Raw genomic sequence first — 21,735 nt, 5'->3', positions numbered from 1 at the left:
GAGTAATTTGGCAAGAAAGTCATCCTCTGGGGCTCCTGGCAGTCTGTCTGCTGCATCAATCCGTCTCCATCTTGTCCCCCGGGCCGCCCTCCTCGTGGCCAAACTTGACGCCGGCGTCCCTCAGCCGGTCCAGCACCTCGCGCTGCATCCTGATGCGCTCCTCGAGCTGCCCGATCTCCTCCTCCTGCTCGGCGATGGAGCGGTCCATGTCCGGGAGGGCGCGCATCTGCGTGCGGGCGCGCTGCAGCTTGTGCTTCAGGGCGTCCGTCTGCGCGGGCACGTCCTTGAGCGACACGGGGGCGTTGGGGCTGGTGCCGAGGGGGTTCGGGGTCGCGCCGGGGCCGGTGCCGGCGGGCGTGGCGCCGGTGATGCCGCCGACGGCGCCCGAGGCCTGGATCGCGGTGCGCAGGCGCGTGAGGATGCCCGTCAGCTCGGTGAGGGTGTCGAGCGCGTCGGGCGACAGGGTGGAGGGGAGCTCGAGGGGATGGGGCGGCATCTTGATGAGGGTGGGTAGGGTAGCTGCCGATGGGCGACGGAGGAACGCGTCGGGTGCCAGAGGCGGACGTGGGGTTTTTTTCGGTGTGTTTTTATTTATTTATCAATCTCGACGGGGATATCCGACGGAGGTGTATGGCGTGTCGACCGTAGCCTTGCGTGGGCGTGCGATGCGGTGCTGTGCTGTGCGGTGCTGATTGCCGTCGTTGGTTGGGGACGAGGCGTCAAAAGTCAATTGGGAGCAGACAAGAGCAGCAGCGAGGCCGGGAGGTGCAGGGGGGGAAAGCTCCGCCGAGACAGTCGGAAGCTTCACGGCGTTTTAGCGCGGCAGCGATTGGCAGTAGCTAAAAATTGTTGAAAGTCAACAGAGGGGCAGCGCTGGAACCCACACCGTCTGGGCAGGCGCGGCACGGTGCAACGCACCACTCCTGCGCGCCATCGGACAGTGCCGCCCGGGGGTGCAGCGACACGGATCTATTATCGGCGATACTATGACATAACCCCCCACCAAACACTGACACCGATAAAACAGCAGACCGGAAGCTCTGGTGCGTTAGCTGATTCAATCAAATCTCCTCAACCAGGCCTCACCACCACCATAAAAACAAAAAAAATCACGCACCCCCTACAAACCTTTCCTCCTTCTCCCCATCCATACCCTTCTGTGAAGAAATAGACGGACGAATATCCACCCAACATGGCCAAGACCGACCAGAAGGCCTGCCTGAGTACGTCCAAAGACCTCCCCCCAGACCCTCCGTGCCCCTCGTCGAAGCCCCGCGGTGGTGGTGGTGGTGTTGCTGGCGTTGGTGGGGTGACTGTCGTGGCCGGCCGGCAGGGCCAGGACGCGCCCGGAGCCGCAGCCCCCCCGCCGCCGCCGCCGAAGCACAGGTCCACGCCCGACTACATCCTCACCCTTGCCTACATTGTCCTGTATTTCGAGGTCGCCTGGCTAATCTTGTGGGTCTTGCGCTCCAACAGTCGTGATTGACGGCTGGGGCGTCCCCGGAGCCGACTCCCCCAAGGATGGCGACGCCATCACCAACGCCAACACCCCCTACATGGACGGCTTCGCCAAGAGCAGCACCGGCTACTGCGAGCTCGAGGCCTCGTCCCTCGCCGTCGGCCTGCCCGAGGGCCTGATGGGCAACTCGGAGGTCGGCCACCTCAACATCGGCGCCGGCCGCGTCGTCTGGCAGGACGTCGTGCGCATCGACCAGACCATCAAGCAGGGCGACCTCCCCAACAACGAAGTCATCAAGAAGACATTTGAGAGCGCCAGGGACGGCAACGGCAGGCTGCACCTCTGCGGCCTCGTCTCCCACGGCGGCGTCGTCAGTCGCCCCCCCTCCCCCCGCCGCGCCGGCAGACACTGACCTCCCCGCAGCACGCCAAGCAGGAGCACCTCTACAGCCTCCTCAGGGCCGCCAAGCAGTACAACGTCCCCAAGGTCTTCATCCACTTCTTCGGCGACGGCCGCGACACCGACCCCAAGTCCGGCGCCGGCTACATGGAGGAGCTCCTCCAGACCGCCAAGGACATCGGCATCGGCGAGATCGCCACCGTCGTCGGCCGCTACTACGCCATGGACCGCGACAAGAGATGGGAGAGAGTCGAGATCGCCCTCAACGGCCTGATCAACGGCAAGGGCGAGGAGAGCACCGACCCCGTCAAGACCGTCAAGGAGCGCTACGCCCGCGGCGGCGACAAGGACAAGGACGAGTTCCTGACCCCCATCATTGTCGGCGGCGCCGAGGGCCGCATCAAGGGTGAGCGCCGCGCCCCTCCCCCCTGACTGACCCCCCCCCCTGACTGACCCCTGCCAGACGACGACACCGTCTTCTTCTTCAACTACCGCTCCGACCGCGTCCGCCAGATCACCCAGCTCCTCGGCGACGTCGACCGCTCCGTCCTCCCCGACTTCCAGTTCCCCAAGCTGGCCAAGCTGGTCACCATGACCCAGTACAAGACCGACTACCCCTTCGAGATCGCCTTCGAGCCCCAGCGCATGGGCAACGTCCTCGCCGAGTGGCTCGGCAAGCAGAGCGTCGAGCAGGTGCACATCGCCGAGACGGAGAAGTACGCCCACGTCACCTTCTTCTTCAACGGCGGCGTCGAGAAGGTCTTCGCCCTCGAGACCCGCGACGAGAAGCAGGACCTCGTCCCCTCCAACAAGGCCGTCGCCACCTACGACAAGGCCCCTGAGATGTCGGCCGACGGCGTCGCCGACCAGGTCGCCAAGCGCCTGGGCGAGCAGAAGTTCCCCTTCGTCATGAACAACTTCGCGCCCCCCGACATGGTCGGCCACACCGGCGTCTACGAGGCCGCCCTCGTCGGCGTCGAGGCCACCGACAAGGCCATCGGCAAGATCTACGAGGCCTGCAAGAAGGAGGGCTACGTCCTCTTCATCACCTCCGACCACGGCAACGCCGAGGAGATGAAGTTCGCCGACGGCAAGCCCAAGACCTCCCACACCACCAACAAGGTCCCCTTCGTCATGGCCAACGCCCCCGACGGCTGGAGCCTGAAGAAGGACGGCGGCGTCCTCGGCGACGTCGCCCCCACCGTCCTCGCCGCCATGGGCCTGCCCCAGCCCGAGGAGATGACCGGCGCCAACCTGCTGGTCAAGGCGTAGGCGCGCCGTGTTTGGTGAGTTTGGTGTGTTGCGGAGTTGCGTCTTTGGGGAGCGGGCATGGCGCGGCGTGCGGGTCAAGGGTTATGATGAGTTATAGACAACAACCTGTAGAAAATGAGAGCACGCTTTGATGACACTTGGATGAAGTGGTGATGCTGTTCCGTATTACTGCGAATGAGCTGGACTACCCCTTCGGGTTAATTCAAGACTGCGGCTGGTCTTTTGAGTTTGCTCTGCAGCCTTGTTTGTTTCGTTGTGTTAAGGGGTGATCCTGAACTGCCCGCTTTGTCATTGCTACCCAGTGTCCACAGCTGTTTGCACCGGCTTGCTCTTATTGAGCTTGAAGCCTGTTCTTGAGCTGGTTTCTATACCACCACTTGTCAAAATCATGGAAATTGGGTGGCCGAGTGGCGTGACAGAGCGTGGCATACTGGCCGCGGCTTTTGAACCGAGATGGCCGCCAAAAGTCAGAATCTGTCCGGCACGTCTGATTCGTAGGATCACTGGCTGGTCGGGATGCAGCACTGCTACGTTCAGTCTGTTTCTGGGAACAATCTGGCTGTATACATTTTCTCATGCAGTAGAGGTTCGTTCTTGCAGAACGGGCCACCCCTATGTGACGAGGACTCTCTGGCCAACATGTATGTGCTTTCGCAGGCTTGTCTGGATCCAACGCCGCCCAAAGAACACATACCGCTCAGAAACATTGCATCGCCATGGATCCCGAGCCTCAAGGACTCATATGTGAGACCCAATTGAGCTCCATGTCCGGCATTGGGCGATACCAACATCACCACTGGGGGGTAGTGTGACAACCAGGGGAGCGTGATAATAGGATCTCAAAGGAGATCGTGTGGTAGAAAACAAACAAGGCGCAAAGGGGGTGTTACTGTGCTCAGGCAGCTTCTTGACCTCGTAGACCATACACACACAAGACAGGGGCTATTCAGGGGTTGGCAGCAAAGTAATTGGCAGCGCAGATTTCAGCGAGTTTGATATAAAGTGTCCGTCTTTGAGTATAATGTTTCCTGCCTGCTTGGGGGCACTTCACTGTGCTTTCGGCCCGAACCTCTGGCCGTGGCGGTCTAGGAGAATCTGCATCAACGTCTCATGATAGAAGAATCTGGTCTTGTATGTTTCTTCTAGATAATAAAAGTAAATTCAGATGTATGTTCACTGGGAAGGACCGTCTGACGGTTCTAAGGTGGGCTCTGCCCGGCAGCTGCCACGTCAGTATGGCAGAATCCAAAAGTATGTTCGACCTTGCAGATATACAACTCGGCCGTACCATGATGTAATTCTTAGATCTCCATAGAGTAGAAAAGGCGAAACCGGGGTGGGTCAGTGATATGGGAGAAGGCTCACATACGCAGCCCCGAATTGGTCAGCCCACCTCGCGCCTTCCGTCTCGCGCCTCCTATCCCGTGCCTTCGTTTTCGTGAATTCCACCACAGCATCGAGTTATTTAAACAGCTATTGTGTAATTATCATTCAAGGAACGTGGTGCAGTCGTTTCAACAACTTCTAGGCCTCATACCCTCTCTGAGGACTCACGTTCGAGACCCAGATGGGTCTCCACCTTTTTGTCTATTTGTCCCTTTTTGATCATGATATGTCGAGAAATTACCTGAGGCGTCTTTGAGTGAATTATTGTTTTGAATTTACAGTAAGGCCGTTGTTGTGGGACACGAGCTCGAAGGATTCTTGGTGGCGCAGGCTTCGAATGAAGACACCAGATAAAGCAACTGCTCTACATGAAGGCTTTCGTGTCAGCCACCGTGTGCCAGCCATCATCATAGTTGCCCATATCTTAGAGACGTCTTATCGAGGCGCAGCTAATAACGAGTAGGCCCGCCTCTCAATGTTACTTTTACCAATACGCGAGACTGATATTAACTCGGCTAGATCCGACTGCTAACTGCGTCGGTATAATGTTGGTTCTAGCGGCTTCCTTGGATCTGGTATGCATGTTATTGAGGTACAGCTTTGCTACAAATTGTCTCCCACATTCACCAAGAGATACTTGCGAAATTTAGCACACCGCCAGGCGAAGCAGGGCAAGACGAGGTACATTAGAAAGCCGGCATAGTGGCCGATGCTGGCAGCAAGAACCATTGGACCTGATCCCATGGTGCCTTCGTCATATTTTCCAAAATTACAATCTTGGATAATAATACCGTATTTATTGAGGAATCGGCACGAAATTCTTCATGAAACCTCCCTCTTCGTCTTCGTCGAGGTTACCGTAAAACTCATTGAGACTATCGGTGACCTCTGCGACTGCCGGGTCGTTTGGACCGACAACATACGAGATGTCACTATTCTTAAACTCCTTAATGTGGATAAGGGCTAGAGGTATGTGCTTTCTTTCTTGCACATGTTAAGGCTCGACCAATAGATATGTAAAGCCAGGTGGTGGCCGGGCAAACTGTAATCATCGAAGGTATTAGTGCAGTCGTGGAGAGTAGCTTGGGAGCTCTATTGTAACCGTCATATGTTTCAAGCCTCCCGCGCACGTTCGAAATGGCGTGAATCCAAGGCCTTGCCCCCGAAATTCTGCAAGCTCGCCTCCGGGATCAAACGGCAGCTGTTGTTTGCCTACCATCGGAAACTGCTGTTTCGAGCATTAACCCACCGATTGTGGACTTTTTTGTCCGTTTAACATCCACCATAACGTCGCACTTTTCCTACGACTTGAGGGCAGCGACCTACACTGCTCGTTCCTGCTTTGTGCCAAGCAGAGCAACACTCGGTAAGGTCGATATTGGAATCCCATTCGCTTCGCCGACTCAAACATGCCAAGCGATGCAACGTCATCTAGTTCTTGTTGGTTCTTCCATCAAGTGTACACGGGCGAGAGGGCGTTACGGGAAATAATCCAAACGGCGGCAGCGGGGCGTAAACCGTCGCGAATCAGGTCGGGATACTTGCGCACGCAGCCACCACCTTGGGTACAAGCTGGGGACGCCCACCTGCCACTTCTACAGGCCGTCACAACATCTATCAATTCACAGACACCACATTCTTAAGTACAAGCTGCCACCACAGGTGGCCGGCCAGCCATGGAGAAAACTGTAAGCCACAAGCCAAAGGTCACAAGTCAAAAGTCACAAATGTCTCGCGCACGGCTCATTACATAAATTCTGCATTAACCGCAGCGGTTTGCCACGGTAGTGTCTTGGGTATCTATCCTGGCTTGTCGGCCATGCAATCCTAGCTCATACCATTCCATGTTATCCGTCGCAACGCAACGCAAACCCATGCTAGTCGGGTTTGGCGTTTCGACGCGTCGTGCCGTGAGCCGCCGCCGCCAGTATCTAGTTCACCTGCGGACATGACGCTCCCGTCTCAATGCCGGGTTTCCCAAGACGGTGTACAGGTCTTTCGTCACGGGGTCGAAGGGCAGTGAGCCTTGGTTCAGACTATCATTGGAGTAGTCGTACGTGAGCCACACGTGCATGTCAGAATGCATGTACTTCTGCAGCTCTCTCCCATACAACGACGTCCAAGGGAAGCCCATCTTGAGGAAGTCGAGCAGGCCCCGCTCGGGGGCCTTCGCGGCAATCTCGGCCCAGGACCGAACGGTCTTGATTGGGGGCTTTCTTGCTCGGCGATAGATCAAGACGTAGCACCACATCTTGTCTTCCCAGTTTCCTCTATGCGGACAATCGTCCAGAGAATGCTCCTTGGTGTTGCAGGCAGGGCAACCGTAGATGAAACCGCTGGCGTCTGGCCAGATGCAGTCGATGAGCCCGTGGCCCCTTCCGGAACAGTTGCCGCAGGTGACGTTGGCATTCTCGGCGTCCCTGTTCATGAACATCTTGCCTATGGAAAGGGGGTGGGTGTTTGGATTCGGCGCATGCTTCTTCCGTATACCATCAGCCGTCGGTCGATTCGGGGGGTACGGCTCATTCTTCTGTGGTCCCTGCTGGTACACGTACGAAGCCGACGAAATTTGACCTCGTCGCTCTGAACCTAGAGAGGGGACCAAGCTCGACGCAACCCGCGAGGTTGGAAACTCGCTCTGGTGATAGCCGCCCTGGGGGCCTCTGTTTTCGGTGTATCTCTGGGTCAAAGATGTGCGCCTGGCGGCCGCAAGGTCCAGGTGATCCAGCCTGGATGAAAGGCAATGTGTCTTCGTCCAATTCTCATCGGGGTTTTTCTTGATTTCTCTGGGGACAAGAGGCCTCGGGACAGGGGGTCCACTCGGGACAAGAGGTCCGCTTGGGGCAGGGGGTTCGTTCGGGATGAGAGGTCCACTTGGGACAAGGGGGCTCGAGAGAGGGGGTTCGCTCGGGACAAGGGGACTTGGGTCAGGGGGTGGCGTGTTCCCGGTCTCGGCTTTTCGAACCACTCTGAAGATACCGACACAGATATCTTCGTCATCAACGTCGTCACATGCCTTCATCATCTTCGCCATGATAGCGGCCAACTGCTTAGAGGGCCCGTGGAAAACGAATGTATCATCTGAACGGTGATCTATAACGGCCCTGCCTGTGCGGCTGTTGCTGATCTGGATCATTTCATCCGTGGCTGCGTCCCACGTGGCCTGCAGAGATCCAAATACAGGCTTGTCGCGCGTCGAAGACTCCTGCTTCTTTCTCTTGGCGTTGATATCGCCGAGGCTCGGCGAGAAAGAACGGTTTCTTTTCAAGCGGGCGGCTTCGACACCGGGCTCTGATGCCGCGCTGGCGGCTGCCATGGCTGGCTCAGGTGCTGGTGCCTTGGGGGGATTTGGCGGGTCGCGCGGCGCTCTCTGAAGCTCCGACATTTTCTTGAAGTAAACCTCTATTAGTGTTTGTATAAAAATATGATCACTGATCCATACCTCTTGTGGCATATGGCCAAAAAAGAAAAATGTCTTTGCTGTTGTTTTGTTGCTTGGTTGGTGAGGTGGATGAGTGAGGAGAGAGGGAAGGGCAGGTTGCGGTGTAAGTGAGAAGGAGAGCAAGGCAAGAAGGCAGCAAGGCTCGCTTAGGTGGGTCGAAGAACCTGAAAAGTAAAAGCCCATGTTTTTGTTCACTTCACGTGGGCATGGTTCGCATCAGTGAGGACGCTGGGAGGGTATATAATAGAAAGTTACAGACGTCTCGGTCAGAACGCGGTCAAGTGGTTCAACACCACCCAGGTATCTTTGAGATATCTTAGAGTCAATCCTGAGAGTCACGTTCGAGCTCCGATCGGGGCTCTCTCTTTTTGACCTTTTTTCTTTATTTTGAACCTGTCCCTTCCCCCCCCCCCCCCCCCCCCGTTTGACGCTGGCACCGCGGATGGTCCAAATGGTGCTTGACAATTTATGTTGTGACCGGGAGGTGATATAAACCCTTACACATCGGCGGCTCGGTGTTCTACCGATGGTGTTTATTTGCGACTTGCCAATTGTGGCTTTGAAGGTGTGTCAACAATGAGGGTATTTTGTGAAAGTATCGGGATCCGGGTTCAGTCGGCTCATATGCCCAGCACCATTATCACCCAGCCCAGTCACTCCTTTAGTACAGAGTATGTTTTCCTTTACATAGAGAACATACGGCGTGGCATTTATGGCTACTGGAACATAACTGTCGCAATCATTTGCTCCCCTGGCGGCTGCTGGCCGAGCCCGCCTTGTCACTACAAATCAGATTATCCTTCATGGACATTATGCCTACAAGCTCGACGAAAAAAAACAAGCATGATTAAAATTGAAATTGGTAATTGCATCAAAGTCATTATTTTTTAGAGACTCGGGGGAGCAATAGTAAAAACAAAGTACTAGCATAAAGCAACCCGCACCAACCCCATGCATTTGATGTAGGCGCCCTTTGTGTCTTGAACAGCCAAGTCTGAGGTTGATGCAAATATTTATAAGTTGTCCGCCAGATTCTGATATTAGGCCCTGTTATAAGCCTTAGCTGGCTATGTCAGTTCCCCCGGTTGACTGTAATATACAGTGGATGCTTTCACTTCATTGAATTTCTCCGTTACACAGTCCCGGTAGCTAGGGACAGTTCGTGTGAGGATCCTTCCTTCACCTCCCCTTCACCTTCCTCAAATTTAATTTTCGCCATTGAAGTGGGTCATGTGACCTGTAGGACGCACTCGGTTGGCTCAACCAGTCTTCCCATTCTCCCATCTTCCTTCCTCCTCCACACAGGCATATATTTCAAGCCTTTGTTGCTTTTGCCAACTTTCAAGCAAACAAAAACCAGTCACCATGGAGGACGCCATGATGGCAGAGGCTCCCGGCAGCGGCCACCACTACACCAGAGACCAGGAAAACGGCACTCGTCCGCGGAACGACGTTCCAGCGAGCCGTCACGATTCACGAAGCATACCACGAGGCGAAGCGCTCGGTGGTCATCAAGTACGGGAAAAGGTATCCGATGCGGCGTCTATAGCCAACCGCAAGCTGGAAGCCGGCGGTATGAAATATGCAGAGCAGGAGGACTGCGTCTTCTTCAAAGGCACTCCGGCGGAGTTGTCTCAACACCTCAGCAAGGCCACCAGCTACTGGCCATCGGGTTCGACAGGAACAGTGCTTGTATTCCTTCACGGAGTGGGGGTCGGCGCACCTCCGGCTCATCCCACCCCCAGCGGGATGCCAGCCCAGGGGATAGTTAGCGGCTTTAAAACAACGGAGACGAAGCCGATGTACGTTTCCAACGCCGAAAACCAGCAGCGCATCGAAAAGGAGACAACCGGTTCGCGCCACCGCCATCAGTCGCCCTGTGGGGGTAATCGCGGCAGGAGCCGCAGCAGCAGCCGTGGCTGGAACTCGAACAGAAGAAGCCACAGCAGAGAGGTCTCTCGGGACTCGTCATCAGGCGATCATGGTCGTCTATTCTATTCAGAGCGACCAGAGCATCCCCGCCGCTCACGCTCCCGGTCCCGTGGCCGCCGTAGCTACGACACCAACAACTACCGGCGGCGTTCCACTTCGAAAAGACGAGGTCGTGACGGCCAGCGCTCGCGTAGTCGCGCCGAACGTCCCCGTTCCGACTTTTACGAGGGTGTGTCCCTCTCCCAGAGAATCACGGCAAGGGCCGATGCCCCGCGAGCGCAGAGTAACCACCCATCAAGAAGGGAAAAGGCAAGGATTCTGCACGACAAAGACACCCAGCAGCGCAGGAAAGCGCCCTTCTTCGGCAAATTCAAACTGTCCGCCCCGCAGCAGATGGCCCTCGAGTTGAAAGGCTACGAGGCGTTGGGAGAAGATCGGTACGGCAAGGGCGGCTGTGCCAACTGCGGTCACTGGAACCATTGGCTCGGCGACTGCGCCTTTCCCGACGACAGCGGCTTCATAATGGGCTGTCCGCTCTGCAACAGCAAGAACCACGTCTGGGACGAATGCAAACGCGGCCAAGCTCTGTCGCTCGAAGAACGCTTCTTGTTGATCATCGCGAGGCGCGCCAAGAAGCCTGCGATCCGATCCAACGTTCCCTGGGTTGATCTATTGGGCGAGGTCGTGCGCGCCTCTAAGCAGCACCTTTTCAAGGGCATCCGGGGCATGCCGTGGACTCGGGTCTTCACTCTGGAAATGATCTCACGCCCGAAAAGCGCCCATAGTTGGCTGCAGTTTGACCCTTCGGATGTCAGAAACTTCCCTCAGGATCCGACTACAAAGGGTGTAAGCCTTGATGAAGTCGCCAAAATTCCCAGCCTCGCCAGAGAGGTTCACCATCCGGATTCCAAAAAGGCGGCTCGCAACGTTGAGCCTGCCATGCCTGATGCCGACGTCGACGACGTCGAAGTGAAAATAGAGCCATTCGATTACCTCAAGCTCTATTAAGGGTGCAGGAAGACGAGGATTTTGAGAGTCTTGTGGGTTTGGAGATGGGCTTTGGTTATGGGGGTAGGAAATGGCCCGTAACGGGCGCCGACGGTGTCGCATCAGTAATCGCGTAAGTGTGGTCAACGAGGCAGGATGAACGGGGTAGAGAGAAAATAGCAACGGGTATCGACGGCGTCGTGTCATAAATAGAAGTACTGTGAACAGGTTTTGATGTGTTCCCATGTTCTGTTTCTCTTTTTGTGGAAATTTCAACCGTTGTTTTCATACATTGTTCGCGAAATTTTGTGCTTCGCAGAAAACGCAGCTTATTTCCGATTAAGATGTATTTCAAAAGGGTTTGATCAACCCGAATTTTCTCCCTATAGATTACCTCTCATTTTGCTGCCCATCGCCCCTCTTATCCAGATTGATCTGTGCCGTTGCCAGTTCAAATTGGCATTCTTGTCTAGGGTGACAGTTGACGTTGGATTTGGCTGCTTTCTTACATAAGCCAGGCGTTGGCGGGCATGGACATGGCTCATTGCGGGGCAGATCGACACAGAAAAAGCACTAATTCAACGACGTACCAAAATCTGTTGCTTTTGGAGCATTTCCCCATGCTTGAAAGATTGCTAACGCTCCCAATGTTCGCTCGCAGATTTCGCTCCCAACTGAAATCCTTCTGGATCGGTGCTTTATGCGCCTTACCACATATTCTCAGAGCACGAGGGTGGAGACCCACCTAGATCTCGAACATGAGCCCATGGGCTGCATTCATTGTTCACCTAGCAGCTGCCGGCCAAGCTCGGCTCATCAATACACATCAAACTGTCCTTCAAGGTTAATATAATCCGACGGACGTAGACAAATTTTTTAAATAGAAAGCGGACCCTCATGGATAAGCTATTCCAGCTATGGGATTTGTACGCCCTTAGGATTTTAAGCACGGCAAATAGCTAAGCACAGGATTAACGAGAGTGTTCCTAAATAAACCGCGAGCTACTCAAGGCAGTCCAATTCTTTGGCGCTATCGGTGCAAGTAGCAGAGACCCCCTCGAGAAATTTCCACCACCTCCTCGCATTACATAAATTATCCTGGCGGAGCATCTCCTTTGCGACTCGATGCAAGTCCATGCCCTGATCGAAATCTGCGGCTTCGGCGAGGAAGACTTGATTTTTTTACGCCACCAATTCTGAGGGGCATAGCACTCGTCCATCCAGTTGGCCGATGCAAAAGTTCATGGGTAGGGTTGCACTCAGTTCCCAAGTGTTTGACGTACAGTGCGGTCATGATCATCGTTCTTGTTCAAACCTCGCACCACCCTGCTGGCTATGTCATTTTTTATTTGGGTAGATGCAAAATAAGTTCATAATTCCAATTAGTAACATCTTCTTAGTCACTTAATGCTCGCTTAGATTATCTAGTTAACTCGTTCCAAGGGATTACACAAGGTTGCGCTGGTTTTTAGTATTTGCAGTCGATGGTAGATAGGCATGGCTTGTATTAGGCCATGGGAAGAAAACGCACCGTGCTCACATACCCGGCGAGCATGAGACTAAGAATAAGAAGGCCAGCATCGATAAGTCGTCAAATGTAACGCACAGACCAGCTTTAGCAGTTGCTGCGGGCCACCTTCCCCCAGCAGTGTATCACGGCCAAATCAATGTATTTCTAATAAACCCACCGACACCTTCCTTGACCACGACGAAGTTATAAACTCGCTGTTGAACCGGGGACTTTATAACTCTCTCGATAAAATGCGAGGAACAAAAAAGCTGGTTAACATGTTAGTCAACCTGGTCAGGCTCAGCGCCAACTTTGCGAAAACCAAATTAGACGTCGACGACGTCACCAAGAGCCAAGGCTTCGACAGGCACGACGTGCTTATGGTCAACGGCCAACTCAACATGACCGGCGATTGGACTCTAGCTGAATGCCAAGAAATCATCCAAGCCGTGGATGAGGTTTACGAGCGAGCAACGTGCTCCGGAGCACCATGGACAAAAGGGCCGAGGCGCTGAAGATAGCGAAGGAAAAGGGCGACACCTTTTTTGACAACGAGCCAAGAAAGTTGCCCGAAGGTTACCTTTGCCGACTTGTCAACGTCATCGGAGAGTTGGTGAACGGAAAAGATTCGAAAGCATCGCCCGATGACACAGAGGCTCTGGTGGAGCTGGTCAAGAACATCTACCGCGGGATGCAAATGGAACTCCCGGGAGGCAATCAGATCATGGTCAGAGAGTGCCAGATGAATGCTGAGATCGACCGGCTTGACGGGCTCATACTGGCAATTGACAGGAAGCTACTAAGTATCCCAGGCAAGTCGAATATGGCCCTGAAGAAGACTGCGGTCACAGAGAAGCCCCAAGCCACCACTGATGAAGCTGAGGTCTCTCAGCTAACGCTGGATGCCACGAGGCTACAAAAAATCCTTGAAGTCGTGCAGGAGACGATCAAGGGTGTTTTGGAGCAAAGCCAGGCCTGGAAGGAGCTGGAAGGCGGCGGCGTAGATGGGCAACTGGAAAAGCATGAACAAAGAGCAGACTCATTGCGCAAGGAGCTGAAAGCTTCCGACGAGCGCGCTGCCGAGTCAGTTCAAGAGATTGTCATGCTACAGCAGTCAAAGGAGGACCTTGAGTCAACGATCAAGGACATGGCCCAACAGATCGAAGAGCTTTTATCGGCAAGATCTGCGGCAGAAGAGAACACCCGGAAACAAATCCAAGAGCGCGAGCAAATGGCATTGATATCACAAGATACAAACGAGGTTAGTGCTGCCCGCATTGACGGTTCCGTTTTTGCGTGACAATGGACAACTGTATGAAAACGCAAACGGCGTTACCAGTTTCTCTATGCCCGTTCCACGAGCGTCAATCCACTTCCGGATGAGCATTGAGCTTCCGCACCACTTGACACTTTTCAGCTTCAGTCTCTCGTCCTTGACCTAGAACCGGGCTTTTCTTATGGCCTGAAAGAGACTTCAAGAGTCTGCAACGGCTCTTTTGTCATCTTCCAGGGGCGGAAGCCGTTCCGCTTGACTTGCAGATTCAAGGTAAGCCTCGGAATTTTTGCTTAGTCAGCCTTAGCCTAAACTTGATTTGGCTAAATACTCGCGCTATTTTAGCGATATTGGTGAGATACCGGTATGACTCAGTGACCTACTCCATCGTCTAGAGTAGGGATTTTATAATCAAGGCAGTCACCATATCTACAGTAGACAAGCCCAATCTCGAATCTCCGCCATTTTCCAGTACTCCCAGAATCGCATGATGGATGCTTCAGTTATCAACGACTTTCAAAACGGCCTCACCACCCACCACGTAACCAGTGCAGAAGAGTTAGAACAATGGACCCCTTCTCTTATTCTATTACTCCAATCCTGTGTCAACGTCGACCCAGCCTCGTCTTCCATCGGCTTTCGCGCACCTCTTTCCGAAACTAAGGCAAGAGCCTACTGGGAGTCACTATCAGCTCAACTGTTTTGCGATCAGCCTAGGACTACCTTATTTGTCCTAGGTCGTGCTTCACGTGCAATCGGCACAGTTCAGCTAGTGACTCATGCGAAAGAAACGCATTCACACAAAGTCGAGATCGGCAAATTGCTAATCGCTGCGGATGAGAGAGGCCACGGACTGGGCGGGAAACTCATGGAAGCGGCGGAGAGGTTTGCGCTAGAGAAGTTGGCTAAGACCATGGTATTGCTAGACACCTCAACAGAAACTCCTGCGCGTGGATTTTACTTGAGACTTGGCTACACGGAATGGGGAGTTTGTCCTCAATATGCTGAAAGTGCGACTGGCAAATTGCACGACTGCTCGTTCTTTTATAAATTTCTCAATAAATAGGTTAATAAAGTCACTGTTAGAGAGTGATTTGGTTAACTGATTTGGTTCTATCTGTAACAGAAGGCTGACAGTGACCAACTATGGCAATAGACCAAAAAGATCCGTCAGTGCAAGCAACCATGCTTGCGCTGCTGTCAACACTGCTTAAGGACCACAAGGACTGCGCCACGCGACTTACGCCAATTGTACGGCTGTCCCGTTACAGAAGAATTAGAATTACAATAGGTTGGTAGGTTACAAGCAGTATAATAGCAGATAATAGGTGTATTATAGAATAAAGACTAATTTTTAGTTCCTTTAGAACTAAGCTGTATAGGCTTTCTTGGTTTTGTGATGGATTACCCCGCGCTTCTAAAGCATGCACTATCTCCAGGTGTAAACAGCTGCATAACACTGATGGATGACAGCGGTTCGCCATGGTCTCGCCAGTATCCTATCAGATGTAAAAAAAACACAACATTGACACTACTATAAACAATGTGCAATTCCAGCGGCCACCTCGAGGCTCGCTACAATCACTAGGATATCCGCCATGCCCCTTTCTGTCTCGCTCCTAGGCGCTGCCGTAGCGCAGTCAGTGTTTGCCTCACTTTTCCCGCCGCCTGATGCAGGCTGCATATGATGTGTCACACCAGCGATCGCTGCCCGCAGCGCGCAGCCGCCAATCAACCAGAAGGTCACTGGAACCTCCAGCCAGCTCCGGTCATTCAAATGGCACCTCCCTCTTACATGCCTGGTTCCCCTCGGCCATTCAGTCCAAACCCTGCACGCATCATGGTTGCTCCAACCTTCTCGACCGAGGATTCACGAATTCGCGTCGCCAAAATCAAAACTCCGGATTGAAACATGTCTTCTCAGGAATACGTCAATTTCTGCCACGAGGTCCACAATATCCTCTTGCAACGGTTGGAGAGAAGGGAAACCGAGAGCCGGCGGTTCGCCACGAGGAGGCTGGCCGAAGGCGTGTTGGAGTCTCACTATCTCAGACTCTTCTTCCGGAGCCTGGCCGCCTCGGATCCGCCCAATGCACCGCCGTTCGTCGCGATAGCAGAAGACGAATTTGTCCAAAACACGCAGGAGAGGCATCTCCACGGCTTCCTCGCAATCATCGTGTTCGCCGGGTGCCGCATCGAGGCGGCGAAGACGTTTGCAAAAAGGCTGGTTGCTGCGCCCGTATGGCCCCCGCCCGCCCGCCGGGACAGCGCCGCGGACGTCTGCTCTTTACCCGCCAGCCGGAGAGCACTGACGGACTTCTTTGGCGGGGACGAAGCCACGGCAGACAGGTTCTTTGGGACGCAGGCCCTTTTCTGCACCGTGGTGCTCCGTCAGAGGGAGGAGACGACGGTACAGGACGGAGACACGCAGCGGCTCCCGTACATTGAAGAGGAGCTCCTGGGGTCGGGGTCGTTCGGCAGGGTCTACAAAGTGAAGATTGCCCGAGGGCACATCGAAGACCGCCACACGGACGAGGTCTCCAACAAGGAGAAGTGGGTGGCGCGCAAGGACTACATTGTCAAGTCGCAGCCGGAAGACCCCGACGTCGAGACGCGGGTCGAGGGCAACATCATGAAGATGATCCTCAGCGCCTCCAAGACGTGCGAGAACATCCTGGAGAACCTCGGGACGCTGAACATCGAATCACCCAAGGCGACGTACAGCCTGTTCATGCCGCTGGCCATCTGCGACCTGGGCGCGTACATGAAAAAGGACGGCCCGGCCGCGCAGAGGGACGCCAAGAGCAGGGCCGGGCTCATCCGGTCCGCCATGGGCCTCGCGACGGGGCTCAGGTTCCTCCACGACGAGATGCAGACCCCCGACCTCGAGCGCGTCGTGTGCTACCACATGGACCTGAAGCCCAGCAACATCCTCATCTTCCGAGACGCCAACTCGGGGTCGGAGCAAGGGAGCGAGCCCCGATACATATGGAAGCTGAGCGACTTCGGCATGTCCAAGGTCAAGATCCGACACCAGAACCGCCGCGAGGAGGAGAGGGACATCAGCAGCTGGTTCAGGAACAGGCGCGAGATGGACCAGAACTCGCTATCGGGCACCCAGAACCGGCGCGGCCAGGGCACGTACCAGCCCCCGGAGTCGTTCCCCTCGGGCAAGTTCATGAACACCAAGAGCGACGTGTGGTCTCTGGGGTGCGTGCTGAGCGTCTTCTTCTCGTACCTCGAGCACGGGAAGGATGCCATCGCCGACTACCAGACGGACCGTCTAAAGGACCGTAGGGGCATCGACAACGGGTTCGACGGCTTCTTTTACGAAAACTCGTTTGGCAAGTTCACCCTCCATCCGGCAATCAAGAAAACGCACGGCCAGCTGGTCAACAAGGCCGGCGCGAGAGGCACGCAGGAGAGGAAGGCGGCCCAGTCCGCTCTGACCTTTCTCGAGGACAAGGTCCTGGTGATTGAGCAGAACAAGAGGTGCAGCGCAAAAGAGGTGGAGGCAATGCTGAAGCGTACGCTCGACGCGTACCAGAAGCTGGCCATGGTGGAAATAGCGCAGACCCCGCAAGACCTGCCGGAGGAGGCGGCTCGGCCCAGAAACCACATTTATGAAGAGGTTAAAAGGTAAGACCCTCTTGTCCCGGGCCGGCTTCTGCGCAGAGTCGAGAACTACAACTAATCCGGCGTAGCATGCTTCCAAAGTTTGCAAGGCTTCCAAAGGCCTCGAAGCCCGAGGATGCCGGAAAGACGGTTGACAAGTGGCGCCTGCCACGGGGCGCGCTCGAGGCCTTCAAGGGCTGCAAGATCTCGCCCGACGGCACTGTTATCGTGTACTGGAGCGACACCAGGATCACCCTCTTCACGACCTTCTCGGCATCAAACGGCGAGGGCGGGACGATGAAGGCCGCCGGGGAGTTCTCGCTGGAGGACACAAACTACTTTTGGAAGGCCGTCTGCCTGACCAGCAGGTATCTGATTGCCTCGACGACCGGGAGCGTCTTCAATGTGAGCCCCTGATCTCTCGCCGCGGCTGGCCACTCTAATCCGTCCCGAAACAGTGCTACATATTCGACCTGGAAGCCGGGGTTCCTATCGACTCCAACCTCGAGACGCATTTTCAGGTCAGGCTGCCAACCCTGCCAGAGATCCACATCATGGCCATCTCGCCCGAGCACCAGACGCTAGTCTGCGTACTGCGTCACAAGGAGGACGAGAGGAGTCCGGGGTCGCTGCTCCAAGTCAGGGTAACGGACCTGATTGAGTTTGTGCCACCCTTTTGGCTGTTTATGTCGTACATTGTCCCCCTTTAGCTGACCGGGCGCCAGAATGAGATCGTCTATCGATCACATCCCGGGGTCGGCACGCCAGCCTCTGGGCCTTGGGTGGCCGGCCGAGGACGTGGTGTTTCTGTCGCTTTGCAACCGGTCCGGCGGCTACATGGTCATCAGGCCGGAGGTGACCAAGAAGGACACGCACATGGTGTCTGTGGTTTCCTACTCGCTCGACACCAAAATCATTGAGGGGGCGGACCTCAAGCCCAAGGTACGTCGCCCGCACCACGGCCGCGCAGCGGACAGGAGCACTGACCCGCCGTCCAACGCAGGGATTCGCCACCGACACCGCCAGCCTCTTCACGACCTTTGCGAGCCTGCACCGGCAGTCCGCCTGCGTCGTCGTCGCCCGCGAGACGCGGCTCTTCAAGGTGGAATTCCCGGAGGACGGGACCGGCGAGATGCCCCGGCAGTTCCCCAAAACCATCGAAAACTACCGCCTGCTCAGGCTGATGATTGACCAGAAAGACGACGCCATGCTGGCCCTGGGGACGAAGTCGGCCGACCACCGGATCCTCCTCCTGGAGGTCAAGATGCTGGCGTCGAGGGACCCGGTCGCCGTGCGCGAGCTGGCGCAGCTCCACGACCTGTCCGACTACGACGAGTTCACTGCGAAGCTGGTCGGCGACGACAACAAGCGCTACGTCCTTGTCACGGCTCTCGTGGGCGCGAATCGGCATGCTGTATTCAAGATAAATCTATCTAGATCTCGCGATACCCTGACGGGCTCCCGGCAGTCCAGCACGTCAAACACGTAACGACTTTAGTTCCGTGTCGTCTGAGCGTTCTTTTCGTCGCCACAGCCCGAGCTGGCGCAGGCGGCCCAATTTAGGTATTTTAATGTTGAACAGGCCGCCGTCGAGCAGCATGTGGTAGATTATAAAGGTTGCGGCCGTCAGCACCACTGAACAGACAATGTATATCCATATCATTGACGTGCCCACTATTCTGTTCTCCTCGGTGTCCAAGTCAAAGAAGTTCATGCCGAAGAAGGTCTGCGTCGGTTAGCATCGTGGCCTCTTGTTCCGGGACAAGGCAGCTTACCGCTATGAAGGAGGGTGGCAGGTACAGCAGGGTCAGGGTGGTGATGAAGACGACCGACTTGTTCAGGCGCAGCATGTTGTCGTTCTGCTTCCGCGTGTCGAGCTGTTCCCGGAACGACAGCGTGTTGGCGAGGAGCTGCGCGGTCGTCTGGGCCCGCTGGTGCAGGTAGGTCGCCGTCCGGGAGAAGGCCCCGCACTTGCGGCGGAAGTTCTCAAAGTCGGAGCACGAGGCCCGCAGCTCGTCGTCGACGTCTTCCTCTGTGCGGCCGGCGCACAGCGCCGACAGCTCTCTCAGGACGTCTTCCGAGGAGGCCAGAATGGCGGGGATCTGGAGGAACCGGTTCTCGAGGCTGGCCAGCGTCGTCAGGTGGCTCGACTTGAGGGTGGACGGCTCCTCGATGAATGTCGCAAACGTTTTGTGTGCCTGTTTACGGTTGAGCAGTTGAACGTGGAAGACTGGTGGTTCGTGCTTACCATGGGCAGGAACTGCCGCTCCAGCCACGCCACGTAGGATCTCCACGACGGCAAATACGTCTCGTGTACGATCTTGTGCAGCCATACCGGGTCGGGCTCGGCGTCTTTCGAGTGCCTTGCCAGCCATTCGACGGCCCTTTGGTTCGCTTTGGAGTTCGGCGCGGGGCTGATCAGGATGAATAAACTCTGCCGAGATCTCAGGTCGAAGCGTTGGTAGATTCCGGACTGGCGGATAACCCATCTGTCCTCGTCCGGCTTGTGCTCCGGGTACCGAAACGTGTAGGATGCCTCTTTGGATAGTTAGATTGGTTTCGGGGGTGCCCCCAGCGCCTAGAACCCGACTCACCGACTACGGAGCCCCTTCTCCGTTCGGTGTAGGGCATGCAAAAGACTTCCTCAACGTCCATGTTGCGGGTGTAGAAGCACGACGTGAGGTCCCACAGCGACTCGTCGAGCCCGAGCCTCTCGATGAGAAGCTCCAGCATCGAACTGGTGATCTGCAGCGGCCTCCACGAGTTGCGCTGGCATATCGAACTGCGCAGAGTCAGCACGGCAATGTTTCATTCTTCAGCATGGGATGCGGACACGCACATGTACCGATACGTGTAATCCTCGCCGGCACTGTCCAGACGCCGGCCCAGGTCACGGAAACCCGTGAAAAACTGCTCAACGTCTGGCGCGGCATTTTCGTCGTCCCCGTTCGAGGACGGGCGCTTCACCTCGAAAAACCCCACGGGCTCGGTGATTTCATCCACAAAACAGCGCTGCTGCAAGGAAACCATCTCGGGCAGCAAAGTCAAGAAAGCAGTCACTCGGTTCAGCAGACAATCCCAGGTCGGAAGCCGAAAAGCGGCAGCTATGTTCCATTCGATGCTAAATATGTGCCTCCGCTGGGCCGCTCTCACAAGGCTATTTACTCTCCGCCCTCCCCGAAAGCGATTCGCCCATCCGCCGAACTAATGCTGACACCGCTCTCGCCATACCTGCAGTGCCTCCCGCTAGCCCCCGCCTCCCGCGTGCTCACTGGTCTCGGACGGCGCTGCGCGTGCTCATTAGCAGTCTGTCGGGCCACGTCGGGGTCCTCACCGGGCCGCAGTGTATTTACTCTATCGTGTCCTATGGCGGGTTCGTGAGTGTCAATTCAAATGTGTAACCCAACCGGAGAAGCGGGCTTGCCAACGTACGCTGTCAACCTCCTTGGGAGCCTTGAAGTGCCATACGTCATCTCTCATCTGCAGGGTGTCTCAGCTGACAGGGGTCTTGGAATGGGGGAGCCGCGCACGAGGCGTACTTCGATGCTGAAGTCGGTCTGCCCGGGGAACAGCCTTTCGAGGAGCCTCTGGAGGCTGGCCTTTTTGAGGTACCGGCTGGTGACGTTCTGCGCGAGTTGTGCCATGGCGGGACGGCGGCCAAGTGTCTTGGCTTGCAACTCCCGTCTCTGCCTCCTCTGGTGTCCGTCCCGTCTCTGCAAGGGAACCTGGAGCAGAGGGGTCGTGTATACAAATAGCGCCGTGGGTGCTGTCGTCTGGGAGGAAGCCGGCCACGAAACGGCAAAGGTGTACATGCTTGAGAGAGTCACCCCAGAGCGGGCGACCACGTCACCGGGCGTGTGATGCCTCCCTCACGGCGAGGCAGCGGCGCGGTTCGCCCTCCGTCATATCACAACGCAGGACCGGGGCGTTTTGGAGACGTGTGGATGGGTCGTGCTACACAACGTCTTGGCCAGCCCCCAAGTGGCTCGACCCTGGCTCAACGACCCCCCTGCACGCAGCGGCTCCCTGCCTCCGCAGCATCGCACTTTGCCACAATGAGGCTCGCCAGCTCGTCTGTTTTGGGCCACCTGCACCTTTTGCTTTTGGGGCACAATACACCGTCCACGTCCAAGTCAGCCTGTTAGCCCGCACGCGGACGGGCGCCACAACGCGTATTCCCGGGATCAACGTGGGCCTTGCAGCAACTGCCGAATAAGAAAGAATAAGACCCCGTAGCCTGATCGGAGGCAGATGCCTGTTGCGCAAAGTGGAATTATCGAGGGCACGCTCGGTCGGCAGCCTCGCTCAGGTGACGAAATGTGCAATGCGAGAGGGCGGATTAAGAAGCCAGTCCCAATGAGGCCGGGCGTGAGACTGGGCCTGGAGTCGAATCCGCGCTGCTGAGCTTCGTACTCGATACATTGGGCCCGAAAGCCTGGGCGGCTAGAACCCCTTGGAAT

General features: G+C 55.9%; 7 protein-coding genes across 7 annotated transcripts; 4 read left to right on the top strand and 3 right to left on the bottom strand.

Moving 5' to 3' along the window:
* Positions 1 to 55: 55 nt before the first annotated feature.
* EsH8_I_000406 (RNA polymerase II transcription mediator complex subunit 9-domain-containing protein) lies at positions 56 to 496 on the bottom strand (the record flags this gene model as incomplete). Its single annotated transcript, XM_083267819.1, has 1 exon — positions 56 to 496. The coding sequence occupies one exon, from the start codon at positions 494 to 496 to the stop codon at positions 56 to 58; it is 441 nt and encodes a 146-aa protein (XP_083118257.1).
* Positions 497 to 1,192: 696 nt separating this feature from the next.
* EsH8_I_000405 (2,3-bisphosphoglycerate-independent phosphoglycerate mutase) lies at positions 1,193 to 3,130 on the top strand (the record flags this gene model as incomplete). The annotated part of the gene is made up of 4 exons (XM_083267818.1): positions 1,193 to 1,223; positions 1,477 to 1,829; positions 1,883 to 2,264; positions 2,322 to 3,130. 4 exons carry the CDS (start codon positions 1,193 to 1,195, stop codon positions 3,128 to 3,130), a joined length of 1,575 nt encoding a protein of 524 aa, XP_083118256.1.
* Positions 3,131 to 6,452: 3,322 nt separating this feature from the next.
* Positions 6,453 to 7,901, bottom strand: EsH8_I_000404 (uncharacterized protein; the record flags this gene model as incomplete). Its single annotated transcript, XM_083267817.1, has 1 exon — positions 6,453 to 7,901. The coding sequence occupies one exon, from the start codon at positions 7,899 to 7,901 to the stop codon at positions 6,453 to 6,455; it is 1,449 nt and encodes a 482-aa protein (XP_083118255.1).
* A 1,422-nt stretch (positions 7,902 to 9,323) lies between these two features.
* EsH8_I_000403 (uncharacterized protein) lies at positions 9,324 to 10,898 on the top strand (the record flags this gene model as incomplete). Its single annotated transcript, XM_083267816.1, has 1 exon — positions 9,324 to 10,898. One exon carries the CDS (start codon positions 9,324 to 9,326, stop codon positions 10,896 to 10,898), a length of 1,575 nt encoding a protein of 524 aa, XP_083118254.1.
* A 1,979-nt stretch (positions 10,899 to 12,877) lies between these two features.
* Positions 12,878 to 13,687, top strand: EsH8_I_000402 (uncharacterized protein; the record flags this gene model as incomplete). Its single annotated transcript, XM_083267815.1, has 1 exon — positions 12,878 to 13,687. The coding sequence occupies one exon, from the start codon at positions 12,878 to 12,880 to the stop codon at positions 13,685 to 13,687; it is 810 nt and encodes a 269-aa protein (XP_083118253.1).
* A 1,885-nt stretch (positions 13,688 to 15,572) lies between these two features.
* On the top strand, positions 15,573 to 18,764 carry EsH8_I_000401 (protein kinase family protein; the record flags this gene model as incomplete). The annotated part of the gene is made up of 5 exons (XM_083267814.1): positions 15,573 to 17,299; positions 17,365 to 17,680; positions 17,734 to 17,936; positions 18,001 to 18,217; positions 18,279 to 18,764. The coding sequence occupies 5 exons, from the start codon at positions 15,573 to 15,575 to the stop codon at positions 18,762 to 18,764; spliced, it is 2,949 nt and encodes a 982-aa protein (XP_083118252.1).
* Positions 18,765 to 18,769: 5 nt separating this feature from the next.
* EsH8_I_000400 (uncharacterized protein) lies at positions 18,770 to 21,087 on the bottom strand (the record flags this gene model as incomplete). The annotated part of the gene is made up of 8 exons (XM_083267813.1): positions 18,770 to 18,784; positions 18,921 to 19,001; positions 19,051 to 19,473; positions 19,524 to 19,813; positions 19,870 to 20,057; positions 20,115 to 20,290; positions 20,708 to 20,755; positions 20,815 to 21,087. The coding sequence occupies 8 exons, from the start codon at positions 21,085 to 21,087 to the stop codon at positions 18,770 to 18,772; spliced, it is 1,494 nt and encodes a 497-aa protein (XP_083118251.1).
* Between the last annotated feature and the right edge of the window lie 648 nt (positions 21,088 to 21,735).

Source organism: Colletotrichum jinshuiense, chromosome 1, assembly GCF_051148585.1.
Source record: "Colletotrichum jinshuiense chromosome 1, complete sequence".
In the NCBI taxonomy this organism is placed as follows: Eukaryota; Fungi; Ascomycota; class Sordariomycetes; order Glomerellales; family Glomerellaceae; genus Colletotrichum; species Colletotrichum jinshuiense.
The sequence above is the reverse complement of the archived record's forward strand: the minus strand, read 5'-3'. Positions and strand labels throughout refer to the sequence as shown.